General features: G+C 41.2%; 2 protein-coding genes across 2 annotated transcripts in view; both read left to right on the top strand.

Annotated features, from left to right (window-relative positions):
- Positions 1-9,851, top strand: part of SFT2D2 (SFT2 domain containing 2) — an 11,065-nt gene extending 1,214 nt beyond the window's left edge. Inside the window, exons 2-8 of the mRNA XM_008631779.2 lie at positions 166-326; positions 660-745; positions 1,840-1,921; positions 3,957-3,992; positions 4,115-4,173; positions 4,913-4,942; positions 5,559-9,851. Coding sequence (XP_008630001.2) covers positions 166-326; positions 660-745; positions 1,840-1,921; positions 3,957-3,992; positions 4,115-4,173; positions 4,913-4,942; positions 5,559-5,598 — 494 coding nt within the window. The 3' untranslated portion in view covers positions 5,599-9,851. The remainder of the gene's footprint in view (positions 1-165; positions 327-659; positions 746-1,839; positions 1,922-3,956; positions 3,993-4,114; positions 4,174-4,912; positions 4,943-5,558) is intronic.
- A 106-nt stretch (positions 9,852-9,957) lies between these two features.
- The window catches only part of TBX19 (T-box 19), a 28,441-nt gene continuing 24,446 nt past the window's right edge, over positions 9,958-13,952 (top strand). The window contains exon 1 of the mRNA XM_017731960.1: positions 9,958-10,117. The gene's annotated coding sequence lies outside the window, so the exon portion shown is untranslated. The remainder of the gene's footprint in view (positions 10,118-13,952) is intronic.

Raw genomic sequence — 13,952 nt, 5'->3', positions numbered from 1 at the left:
GGGTGGGGGCGCGCCCACCGGGGAGAAGTCGCCGGTGGCGTGGGCGGGCGGTCCCGCGTGGGCTCCGCCAGTGCTCCCCCCGCGCGTCCCGGTGCCTGGGCATCCCCCGCTTCCCGCGGGACACGTAGGGAGGGTGCCTGAACAGGACACGGCGCAGCATCTGAGAGGAAGTTTTCGCGCTTGGTAGGAGGCAAGAGCTACAAGTAAACAAGTTTCGCTTTTGTTTTCCTCGTTTCCAGGTTATCGATTCGACTTCGTTAGGTTGGGGCACCCGAGTGAAAGGCTTCATTGCGTGTTTTGCGATTGGATGCCTGTGCTCGATCTTGGTAAGGACTTTTTTCAGATCTCCCCAATATCTGAGTTTCAGGAGCCCAGATAATTACAGCCTTGCTCTGTGCTGTTGCTTGATTTTTCCGAGTCTCTGCGGAGACGTCTGACTGTTCCAGTTATACGCAATACGCTGACTCTTAACAAGAATGCCAATAAATGCGATTTACTTTTGTATGTGTGATTCTGCAGTTTGGCTTTAAGTTTTCCTAAGATTTCTTTTGTGATGTGACACTTCTTGGAGATATATATATATATAGTTTATATATATATTGTTTCAATTTAAAGCCTGTTAATTTTTCCCTCCTTTCTCTCTAAACGTTCCTTTTTAGGGTAGTTGTCTGCTATGGATACCAAAGAAAGGGCTGGTACTCTTTGCAGTTTTTTATACTCTGGGGAATATTGCATCTATTGGGAGGTAACAATCTTTATATATCATTTCCCTAATACAGATGAGAAACAAAAGCAGAATGATAGTGCATAAGTGGTAGAAACTCTTGCATTTGCAAGAGAAGATATGCTTTTGTAGATAATTTTCTTGTTGAATTTTACACAATAGCATTTCCTCAGTAGTGCTCTGAAATAGTAAAGAACATTTTAGTTTTGTGTGCTGTTATTAGTAATGCATTCAAGGTAAATGTTGCTCGTCAGTAAACAAGAATCAAACTCGTGCTTTAAACATTGAGGTTTTTTGATTTTGTTGGTTCCTCCTCCCCAAGATAAAAATAATTCTTCACCATTTTGCATTTGGAAGTGTTCTCTGTGTGTTGGTGAATATATTTGGGGCAGTCTGTCTGTCAGGGCAAGCATATGTGGTAAGACTTCATGGCCATTGAGGTTCCTGAAGCAAAGCCCTACGTGCTCTGCGACAGGCCCAACTTTCTGTGATTGTGGAAACTTAGCATGATGTTAGAAAGCATAAATACTGGAATTTGAAGTAATATGCTAATAAGGTAGAATAATATAGTATATGGGGCAGAAATATCACTTTAGATAAAATTTTCACCTTGTATAATTCATCCAGTATCAATCACCAGGGCTCTAAATGAGGCTGCAGGTCTGGTAAGGGATCAGAGAATGGATCCAGGCCTGAAAACAGCCCTTTATGTAGAGGAATTGAGCTGGATTACCTGGCAATTCATGCAGATCCTCTGTGGATGGTGTTCTTGAAATGCAGATTTAAAAAGCATTTTTGAAAAGCAGGTTAGAAAAGCATCTGTCAAGGATGATCTGATTGGAGCTGACCTTGCCTTGTGCTTCTAACTTGATAGCTCTGCTCTGCTTATGTTAATTTTAACTGAACAAGTGTGAATAAAATTGTAAATACCTTGCACAAAGAAAAGGGGGAATGAATTTTGTCTCATTGTATAATCCCATTTCTTTTGTTGTGCAGCACTGATTGCCATAACAACACAGTGTACTTGTGCCCCTATGGCAGCAGACAATTTCATCTTACCGAGTTTCACTTTTACCTCTCTCATTTCCGTGTTCATCTTGACTTGTTTTTCACAGCACTATGTTTCTTATGGGACCAATGAAACAATTGAAGCGGATGTTTGAGCCTACACGTTTGATTGCTACTATTGTTATGCTAGTAAGTATCCAAGGAGTAGCTTTTAACTCATACAAACCAGGGAACAATTTTCATTGTGAAGTCCTTTCATATCCAGTGATCCAGCTATGTCTCAGGATGTGTCTGGGGGTGGTTTTTTGGTTCATCTTTTCTTAAAATACCAAACACTGCACATCTGCTGTAGTGGAAAGGTAAGCGTAGCACCAGAAAAGCACCTCTTTGTTAGGCAAGACTGAGCTGAAGCCAGGTTGTTTTGCTAAATGAGCATTAAGGGTCTGTGGCTGGTCTGTGTGAACCATGCACATGCTTTTTTTAGGGTGCTTGAGGTCACAACATCGTATTTATGTGTTGCCTAAGAAATGAACGATGGGAAACTAGTTTTCTAAAAGTTGTCCTATGGATGTTGCTAGATATGTTATTTTGCATAATTTTGTCTTTTTATATTCTGTCTGATGGCCTTGAAAGAGCTGTGTAGGTATTTCTACCTTGATAAAATCATCTCTTTGTGACAAAGCAGCTGGGGAAACTCTGTGCCTTGGTCACCTTGCATTAGGGATCATCCCAGCTGGTTGATAGCTTCAGGTTTTGAAACTTGTATGACAGAATGAAATTGAAAATTCAGCATTCAGTGGGGTCACTATTGGAATTATTTTATTCTCAGAAGATGGAAATTATAGCAACCCTTGTGCTGTGTGTGTTTCTGTGTCTGAAAGTTGCTGCTAAGTTTCAGACTGACTCTTCTTTAAAGTGCATGGTTTTTTTTGATTCTGCAACTTTCCCATTTTCTCCTGGCAAGTCAAAAACATGAAAGGTGGTTTAACTTGCATGAAACTCCTGTGTCCAGTCTGAATGTCTTCAGAGTGTTTGCTTGGCATCAGCACTTCCTAATTTCTCTTTACACATCCAGAGGTGCTGCAGAGCTTGAGAAATTGACTGTGTATGCTTGCAGATCCAAGCAAGAAGCTACTGTATGGTGTATCTGTGTTTGTATGCATTCAGGATACCCGGAGTCAGGAGAATTCCTGGAATGTTGTTCACTGGGATAAAGCCAGTCATTAGATGTATGATGCAGTATTTAGACCAATATACAAACCACCACCTTAAAACTAATGGAAGAACTGCATTTATTGTCAGGACTCCTGGTTGAGCTCAACTGTGTGACTTCTTTGGCAATGCATGTCTCAGCGTCTGAATATACAGTACTGTATTTTTTTTTCCATTCTAGCAGAAAAATACACATTATAAGCTCCAGTAGCACAATGGTCCATGTGTATCTAAAGGCTGTTAGATGTTGATAAAGCAACATGAATTATCAGCCTCTATCATAGATAAATGAGCAGTCATGTCTTAAACTGAAAATTAAAACTAATGGGAGGCTTCTCTTAAAAGTGAGGGTTAAAGCAGAAAAATAATCCACAATATCCTACTACCCCCCAAGATTTTACCTGTAGTAAAGAAAGAAAGACACAGTGCAACTCTGAAAACAGAAAAAGTGCTGGGTTAAATGACTGTGCCTTACTTGAATATGTACACAGGAGAGCTACTGAGCAATAGCCCAAAGTTCTTGAAAGTGTAGCATAGTTTTAATTGGTGAGCTTTTAAGTAATGGCATAACTTCAACCCCAGGGTAACCATGTAATCATCAGGAACTGTGCAGGAGCAGAAGGACTAAGACTGGTAACTGAAAAGTATTTGAAAAGTCTTACTTATGCAAAATGATGAAATGTGGTGTGTGCCTATGACACCAAGAAGTGTGTGGGATGGAGTAGTGACCTGCAAAAGAACTGCAGGAATCTCTTCCTCTTGTTCCTTTGCAGCCGTAAAATCATTTTCTGGGGATACCAGGCTGATACTTCCTCATTGCTTTAATTCACTTCAAAAGTGTAATAGCAAGAACATTTTAAATACAAGGAGCTCTTACAATGCAGGATTGAATAAAACTGTGAAATGATGTAATTCATTTCTGTCTCTGTGAAGGACCCCATTACAGCGTTGCAATGTCTATAGAAGCTGGAGTTGTTTCTATTTTTAATTTAAATAATTTGTTTTCTTCTAGTTGTGCCTCATACTAACACTGTGTTCTGCTTTCTGGGTGAGTACTGGAGTCCCGTATGTTTATCTAACTGGAGCTAATATAACTGGAGTATATTTTAAAAGTAAGATTCTTACACTGTTTTCTCTGCTGTGTTTCTTCCTCTCTCCTCTCCCCTCCAGTGGCGTAAGGCGGGACTCGCGCTGCTTTTCTGCATCTTACAGTTTTTTGCCATGGCATGGTGAGTGATTTCCTTTCTACACACTCCACTTTCTGTTGCACCTGACATCAGTAGCTGAATTGTGAGTGGATTTTGACCTGGAGTTAGAGGGAAGGAAAATTTTTACCTTGTCAATCCCTTAGATTCAAGACAATGCATCAGTGAGGAGCTGACCTGTTCCCAATTCTTGGTCTCTCACACCACTGCAGAGGCTTTGGAGGCAGAGCTCAGGGCTCCATTTCTAGAGGAAGTTCCTTTGGTTTCTCTGAGCTTGAACTGAACTTGTTTTTTTTCTTTCCCCTTTAAATCAATTCATTGCCTACTATCTGGGATTCCTCTTTTACACTCTCCTGAATTTGTCTTGTTCAGAGACCCAGTTACGCCAATCAAATTGTTAATGTTCTTCATGTTAACATATGGCCTGTGCAAGGTCACCAAAGGAGTGTACAAACTGATATGGATACCTAGCCAGCCCTCAGCAGTAATCTTGCCTACTTGTAGGTGTTGGAGCATGAAGAATACCAGATGCAGGAGAGCTGTGTTTAAAATGCTTTCACAACATCCCCCTCTATTTGGCCATAGTGTTTCATACCCTGGCTGGGCTAAGATGGCTTGCAAGGATACTCCTTCCTGTTACTCACAAACTCAAAGCTTCATTTTGGTTGTGTAACTTGCAGTTTAGCGTATCAGAGGGGTTGCTCTTGTTTGTGACTCTAATAAAATCTGACGTGAAAAGTAACTTTCAAATTTTTCTTCCTAGGTACAGCATTTCCTTCATACCATATGCAAGGTAAACTTTCCTACTCTCTTACTCTTTGTAATTTTGAGGTTTAATCATACAGAAGGTTAGTTTAGAGAGCCATTGTAATGTGTGGCTTTAGAAGGTTTTCCATGGTGCAGGAAATACAAGTAGTTAAATCTGAAAATGAAAATAAGCATCTTCTCTAGTGGGAGAACACAAATGAAAAAAACAAGAGGGCTTCCCTAGAGATATGTAAGCCTGCTGACCAAATGCTGAGCATAAGGCTTGCCTTTGGAATGCCTAAGTGTTGTCCAAAATGCTGCTAGACAAGTGTATTCTTCTGTGTCGCTTTTGTCCTGTTCTCCCCTGTGAGCCCTGTTCTGTGTGAGCACACAGTTCTCTCTCCTGCCCCATCGCCCCACCCTTCTCCAGTGCACTGCCTCAGTGCAGCCTTGCAGGTGCCACCTCCACAGCAGGTGAGCACTGAGCAGACCTGCTTGTCTCTAAGGCATTTGTGTAGTCATGCAAATCATACTAATGCAATTAATACATGGTCAGCTGATCTCTACAGTCCTCAGTGTCAGTGTGATAGCAGCATGGAATGCCTCTTATCAAATAACATAACTGAGGTGAGTCTGACTCTTTTTCTTTCTCCTGCCTGTAGGGATGCTGTGAAGAAATGTGTTTCAGTCTGTCTGTCCTAACAGGAATTCTGGATGCCTCACAAAGTTCTAGGAAGCTCTGGGTAGAACTGTGTTGAGATCACTGTGTTGTGTAGTTTCCTACTTCTGTCTTGAACATGTGCCTTTCAGCTGCTTGTTAGAAGCTCCTTGTGTTACACCCAGCGTCTGCAATTGCTTGGGTTGGTAAGCAATGGTGTCTGTGGGACAGGGGGCTTGTGATCAAATGAAATTCAGTCTGGCAGAAGAACTGGGCAGAGATCCACAGTTTGTTATGGTAATTCTTGCATGAATTTGTGCATTTGGTTTCGCAAAAGTTTCAAAGTAATACGTGAAGTGTGTAAAATGAAGACCTTGGCTCTGATGGGACTGTGCCAGTTCTAGAGTTGAAAATTGATTTCTTACCAACAACTTGGGATTTTTTTAAATAGCCTTATGTCACTTAATCTTTGCACTGTTTGCCTTGGATAATGGAATATTGGTATTCTTTCTTTTCTTGTCTCTCTTGCAAAATCTTAGGTTTATGAGACTTCTAAAGGATGTAATTTGAAAGTCAAACACTGTTGTGGACTAACCATGAGATGTTTGCATCTGTAATGAAGTATTTAATTCTCAGTCTATACTGATAGTGTTTCCTTAAACAAGGAAAGGGACATTTTCCTCTGTAAAAACTTGTTGTTGTAGGAAAAGCACTTGTAAAATAAGGTTCATTGATGTTTTCAGCCACCAGGAACCTGAGTTCTTCTCCTTGCTTACAGCTCATGGTTACAAAGTAGGAAGCTGACATTTTTCACATGAAGTGAGGTGCTTCTCTTCTCCTCCAGCTGTAGCATGAGAACAATGCAAAGGGCATGGTAGGCAAGCAATAAAGGAATTTATGTATATCCTTTCTTAAAGGACAAACTGTCATAAGGTGGAAGTGAGCTATTGTTTTAAGCAGCCTGGGTCAGGGAGAAGACATTTTCTTCTGAACTTGTAAATAAGTTAAAACTCTAACATTTCTCTTTGTTTCTTTGTAAGTGGAATCAGTTTTGTTTCTGGTAAAACTCTTGCACACCCCAGTGAATTTCTCTGCACAGAGGAGAAAGCACAATATTCTATTGCCTGTCGTAGCAAGGAGAGTTTGTAGCAATCCTGCTGCCAGCTCCAGGCAAATGCTGAGCCATCAGTATCCAAATTCCAAGGCCACTCTGCGCTCTCTTTATCTTCTGAGCTACATATAATCTTTTACTCCCACAGCATTGCAGTGGTCAGTTTCATATCTGAGCACAGATTCCTGCTTTTGCTGTGTGAGGTACTGTTTAACTGCTTTCCCCTTTCCTTTTACCAAACTGTCTTGCTGGATGATGATTATCCAGTGCATTCTAGTGGGAACTGAAGCATCTCTTCCTCAGTCTACCAAGAGTTTAGTTGTTTAAGAACATTGGTTTTGCATGGCAAGTGTATCCCTGACTTGTACCACAAAGATTTTAATGTAGGAAAAACTTAGATCTATTTGGCAGTACAGTATAAGCTCACAGTGAAGGCAAATAGTTCTGTGGCTTCCAGAAAGTTAATAAGAATTTAGTTAATCCAAAATTTTTAATTGAAGTGTCCTGATAATTTATAAAGCTCAGTACCATCCAGCTGTTAGGATCCTCTAAAAAAAAAAGAAATTAAAGATTCTCCTTTTGCAGATGGTATGAAAGGGAGATTTTGACGAGTGTTCTGTGGATTCCAGGTGTCCAGAATTACTGTTGCAAAGACATTTGAATGGAAAATCCCACCTTGGAAAGATGGCACTGATGGTGGGATGAATCAATTATACAGGTTCAAGTGCTATGTCCTGGTGCTTTTTTTATCTCCCCGGATTTAGAAGCTAGTGTTGAAATAACTACATTGACTATTGCTCTTCTTGAAAAGAATTGGTTAAATGCCCAAGAGAGACTGGGAATTAAAGAAAACTGATACTTCTTTTCCCTGGCTGATCTAAGACAAGTGTCCAAAGTGATGTATGTCTTTTTTATCAGGGAGTAAGTTCAAAACCTAATTTACATCTGTCAAAGGACCTAAGCTAGTCTTTTCTTAGGACTTTGATAATGTTTACAGAATTCCTTTGTATAGGGGAAATTGAAAGGCTACCCTAATGCCTTTTAAATTCCAATAGTCCTTTAATTTTAACATCTCTGAATGACCCTGGAAAAGCTACAAGTACAGTATACATTGTTTCTCCTTCCCCTCTCCAGCAAGGTTATGTTAACCCTGATCATCATTCCAGGTTCGATAATGGAATTTGACTTCTGGGGTTCTTTTTTTGGTTACTTCAGATTAGGAGGAGTAAAAGCCTTTTGCTTATTCCTTGGCTAGCTTGGGCAGGATTCTGGTAGACTGTCTGGCAGTTCTTCTGGAAGAACAATAGAATGGGGTATGTTGAATGTTAGTTTTTCAACTTGCAGAGTAGCTAACTAGAACCTTTTAGCTGGCTCTTGTGAGTACAGCCACGCAGAAGTAGGAAATTTATGAAACTACCAATAGATAGCACATAAATGATTATTTTCCTTTCCCCCTCTCTTACCAGTTTCAGACTGTAATTCCAGATTCACAGCCTTTTATTCAGTAAGAGAGAACAAATCTTCATTTGACTGCACAGCACATGAGGCTAAGAAATTGTGCCCTTACAGGAAGGGAAGCCAAGGGGAGATGGCAAGGACACAAGGATCACCAGAGTGCCACTGGGGTTTATGTTGCCCTTTGGTGTTGTATTCTGTTCCTGGGGACATCAGACAGTAGGAGAGATTTGCCTTATTCTTGCCAACATGTGAAACATACTCAGGGTTTGTCGCTTCATCTACAAGCAGTTTTGGTTTAAAATAGCTCTCCCAGAACAAAACTCTTTAGATTCTTACTTTTAAGTAGTTGTGTTGAGGCTGTTGCCAAGTTTAACAGCAAAAGAGATTTCCACTTTGTTGAATACTTTATTTTATATGATTTTTACATAACCAGGGAGTAAACTATATGAATATTCCTTCTTGAGTAGTTTTCAGTCTGAATTAGATTATACCATTTTACTTTTTTTTTTGGTCATTAAACCTACTTTGTGTTACATTTTGATATCATCAGCTTTGGTTATGTGCTTGGCAGGAGGCACGGTGAGCATTTCTGAAGCTTTCTGTCTCACTGTCCTTCAGGGCAGGAATGTTTGCTGTGTGCGCTCTGCTGCGAATAGAGAGTTTGTGGTTTAAATCACAAAGCTCCTTGCTTCCCAAAGTCCTTGCTCAGTTACCTACAGCACTTACCTCAAGGCTGAATTCCCTAAGGAAACTTGTTTGATGTTGGGTGCCCATCTCAGTAGGATTTGGTGTTCTATCAGGAAGTGCTTTTTGCCCAGCCTCACTGTTGACCAACTTGTCCACTTTTTTTACTTTTTGCAGTACAGATAACATAACCTCAGCCAAGCAGCCTTAGTGTGCAGTTCTAGCAGGAAATTTGTATGTCCTGGATCACCTGACTTTCCAGCTATAGTAGAAGTGGAAATGGGGAGGGTGGTAGTCATGTATTCCCAAAGTACTGGGACTCTATGCATTGAAATGTGGGATTTTTTTTTTCACTACTTCAAGGTTTTGCTCTGTTTTATGTGATGAAGTCCGTTATGAATACTGGTACTATCTGAAATGATTCTACACTGATGATGCTAACAATTTGATCTCATTTAGTATTTACAGTAATAAGATTGTTCATGAGCTGTTACAAAAACCAAGGACGAATTTTCTGCCACAAGTTGAAATTCTTTTCAGAAACCACGTTTTAAAAAGGAAAGCGTGTTGGGCTCTGTGTGTGCCTCCGACTTTCTGAGAACGGCTCTTGCTTCGTTTTGGTCCTTAATCATGTTCATGAAAGTGAGATCACTGTGCTATTGTACACTGAGGAGGAGGAGGATATTTAAACATATTTGTCTTAAATACTGATGTTTACAACCATGGCAAATACTGACCATTTTGGAGAGAAAGCACAGAAATGGTTTATCCTCTTAAAACCACGTGCCTCGCTGTAATGTGAGCACTAAATTTTTGAACGGCTGTGGAATCGTTTTGTAAAATAAAAACCAGACTCAGAAATTCTCTGCAATGTTTTGTACTGTTACTGATTCTGTTTGCTGATGTGCTTTTTCTATGTATTTACACTGTTTGATTTCTACTTTGATAAATATTCTTTTTTCTGACTTACAACTTTTTCTCTAATGAAGTGAAACCTTTACAAGTGCTGTTTTTTTCCTTCAATAAAGTTATCCCTGCATTAAATGAATGGTTCTTATGGTTAATATTCTTAATGTACTTACAGCTTTTTTAATGATGCTGATTCTCCAGATGATGCTGAAGTTGCTGTGGGAGGTTTGTTTTCTTCTGTGTATTTGTTTTTCTTTAAAGTTATTGTCCTGTCCTCACTTCCTTTGCTGTGCACACAACATGTACTGCTGGGGGGAGTCCTTGTGTCACCAGTCTTTTGCAGCAGCTTCACCCAGCAGTCGCAGGCACCTAGACAACTCGTTGGCATGACTGGAGTTAAGGTGAGGATAATGCTTTTGTTGCTTCATATTTATTTACCTCAAGAGTCAATATAGACATGCCAACAAGCTATCCTTAGTCCATGCTACAGAGAAAGTAATGCCTGGTGCTATTCTGTCAGCAGTGATACCAGGAAGCAACATGCTTCTGAAATCAACATGCTCTGAGTGCTGATGTACACTCAATAAAATGTAAATGAAGCAAAATATCAATGATTTATGAATGTGTGTTAAAAATAAATAGAGGCAATTATTTTAATTTTTTTTAACTTTCAAAAAGCTGGTCTGTTTAAGTGTGTGCCTAATATGAATCCAAAGAGTTGCTGTGGTTTAATATTCCTTGGCAGCATATCAAGCTGTGTGTGCATCAGGCTGTTCAGGGTTTGTTACACTTTCTCCTAATTGACAGGCAGGTGGTTTTTTTTCCTGTCTGCAAGGGTGGTGGTGAGACTTGTGTGCTATGGGAGACTGCATTATGTTTTCAATTACCTTTCTTTTCTTGTTTTTTTGATTGCAAGCTCTGTCTTGCAGCTGACTCAACTGAAATTTCTATCCTACAGGAAACTCCAAAGTTGTGTTTGGAATACAAGCAGCAGCCTGTCTTTTGTAGTATAGAAACCTAGGGGTTTGCATTTTATCTTTTTGAAAAGGGTAGAGTGTCCCAGGAGTGTCAGGAAAGCTGGATACATCTGTGTCATATCAAGACAACTGTGATTCCTCAAAGGGCAATAAATCCTTTCCATGTCTAATAGTTTAGAGGTATTTTGCTTGCCTAACAACCTCCTGCATAACAACAAAGCTGTTGAACTTTACCACTTCATTCTCATGCTGACATCTTAATACCTGAATGGTTAAAAAAGAAGTGAAATCTTCATTTGGAATCCCTAAACAGTGATCAGCTGCTGTAAAATGCATTCTGTTGATGAATGACTTTGCTCCTTAGCACAAGCCTTTCAAAGCATTTATGCATTCTGTTGATGAATGACTTTGCTCCTTAGAAATGCTTTGAAAGGCTTGTGCTACAGCATCTACTCCCTGAATCCCATTACCTTGCATTCAAAGTTACCAGCATTCAAATTCAGTGACAAGGCTCTTGGGAAGCTGCTGTAATGTCTGCCCCTTTCCTTTCTCCTTCCCCAGTGTCTGATTTGCAAGAGAAGGTTGCAAATTTCATGGATGTGAGCGATTCAAAGATGGGGGTTGATAGGAATTTCTATCCCTTGCTTGTACCTTTCCTACTAAGCTCAGCCTTGGTTGCAATACATGTGGGGGTACAGGCTTGTAACTGCCCAGCTGAAAATTCCTAAAGAGAAAAAATTCTGATTTTCTCACTTTTCAGAAAAAAGCTGCTGATGAATTAGAGATGGAATAGTCTATCTCAGCTGCCAATCTTTGGGATTTCTATTTTAAGTTAGCCTGGTTGAAACCCTTTTAAGTTTCTCTTGCGTTCCCTTGTGGCATCTCTAAGAGAAGTTATTCCCAAGAATTCGTGCTTTCAAACCTCTGTGGGAATAAGTGTGGAGCAACATGGGTGTAGTGTAAAAATGGTACAATGAAAGTATCATGTAGTCAGCGTGATTTCATTGCAGCTCTGAAGGGCTGTCATGCCCTGAAAGCTGGGGAAGTACTGAAAGCTGGAGAGGGGCTTTATACAAGGGCACATAGTCAGAGGACAAGGGTGGATGGCTTCAAACTGAAGAGGGGAAGTTTGAATTAAAGATTAGGAAGAAATCCTTTACTGTGCGAGTACTGAGGCACTGGCACAGGTTGCCCAGAGATGCTCTTGATGCCCCATCCTTGGAAGTGTTCAAGGCCAGGCTGGATGGGGCTCTGAGCAACCTGGACTAGCAGAAGGTGTTCCTGCCCATGGGAGGGGGGCTGGAACGAGATGATCTTGAAGGTCCCTTCCAACCCAAACCATTCTCTGGTACAATATGTGGTGTGAAAACAAAATATTTTGTTTTCACAGGCATGTACTCCTGTGGTTTCTGGTTGTGTGTAACAGGATGTGTGAGGCTCACTGCTTTTGAGAGAATCAACTGCTTCATAGGAGTTATACTTGAAACTTGTTAACCCTCGTAGTTAGCAGAAAGCTTTAACCTACACATCCAGGTCAAAAGTGCATGTTGCCCAATAAACACTCAATGTATTACTTTTGTTCTGAGATGTTGTAAGTAGAACTTAAAGCTTTGTTTAGAATCTCCTACTTTTTTTTTATAATTTTCTGATCTTAAAGATGGGGACAGTAATAGTTTCTTCCTCTAGGTGACAATTCATGTCTAAAGACATCACTGAAGATTTTCAAGTAGAAAAAAATGAATTAGGGAAAAGTATAATTATTGTTTAAAACAAACTAAGTTACATTTATCACCAGCCTGACTACATATATTTGGTTTGCTGTCAATGTTTTGGTGAGGGGGCTACAGGGGTGGCTTCCCTGAGAAGCTGCCAGAAGCTTCCCATATGTTAATAGAGCCAAGGCCAGCCAACTCCAAGATGAACCCACTGCTGGCCAAGGCTGAGCCCACCAGCAACTGTGGTAGTGCCTCTGGGGTAATGTATTTGAGGAGAAAAAAAACCTTGCACTAATGCAGCCAAAGAGGTGGGACAGAATTTGTGAGAGGAACAGCTCTGCGGGCACCAAGGTCAGTGGAGAAGGAGGGGCAGGAGGTGCTCCAGGTGCCAGAGCAGACATTCCCCTGCCGCTTGTGGAGCTGACCATGGTGAGGCAGCTCTGCCCCTGCAGCCCGTGGGGGTGCAGAGACCCACCTGCAGCTGGTGCAGGACCCCATGCCAGAGCAGATTGATGCCCATAGGAGGGTGTGACTTTTTGGGAAGCCCAAGCTGGAGCAGACTCCTGGACAGAGGAGTCCACAATGGAGCAGGTTTGCTGGTGGGACTTGTGACCCTGCAGAGGACCCACACTGGAGCAGCCTGTTCCTGAAGGATTGCAGCCCATGGAAATGACCCACACTAGAGCAGTATGTGAAAAACTGCAGGCTGGGGCAAGGACTGGTGGAGAAATTCATAGAGGACTGCTTTCCATGGGAGGGGTCCTATGCTGGAGCAGGGGAAGAGTGTGAGGAGCCCTTCCCCTGAGAAGGTCGCTGGCAGGGAGGAAGAAGAGAAAATCAGGAGGGAAGTTAGGCCTGGGAAGAAATGAGAGGTGGAGGAAAGATGTTTTAACATTTGGTTTTATTTCTTATTAGCTTACTCAGTTTTGATTGGTAATAAATTAAACTAATTTCCCCAAGTCAAGCTTGTTTTGCCCATGATGGTAACTCGTGAGTGATCTCTCCCTGTCCTTATTTCAACCCATGAGCCTGAGGAGGGGAGAGACAGCAGCTTTGGTGGGTACCTGACACCCATCCGGGGTCAACCCATCACGCTACATTAGGTTTTTTCTTTGGGTTTGTTTTCTTTTTTTTCCTTCTCTTTTTAAAAAGCAGAAAGACTGCTGTGGAAAGCCTTCCCTGCTCTCTGGGCTCAGAATTAATCTCAGTTATAACACCAGACAGGGAGGTACCACTTGAACAAGCTGCCTGCCTTGCTGCTAAAAACATACCCGATGGAAGTTACTGGCACTGTCCCCTCACCCTGACATTAATGCAAAGGCTAATCTTCTTTAAGTCTCTTCTAGCCTAGCAATCTCTTAAGGGGCTGAATACGTGATTAAAAAACAGAAGGAAAGCAGCTGTCTTTTTATCCTTTCTTAATTATTCCGTGGTAGCTGATAGGTGTTGATTTCCTGGGAGTGTCATGGTGATGGAGGTTACATTTCCCTGTGTTGTTGGGACTCAGTGTTCAGAGCGGGGTTAGTTGAATGCTGCAGTGGGAG

Source organism: Corvus brachyrhynchos, unplaced genomic scaffold (assembly GCF_000691975.1).
Source record: "Corvus brachyrhynchos isolate BGI_N302 unplaced genomic scaffold, ASM69197v1 scaffold3, whole genome shotgun sequence".
Classification (NCBI taxonomy): Eukaryota; Metazoa; Chordata; class Aves; order Passeriformes; family Corvidae; genus Corvus; species Corvus brachyrhynchos.
The sequence above is the reverse complement of the archived record's forward strand: the minus strand, read 5'-3'. Positions and strand labels throughout refer to the sequence as shown.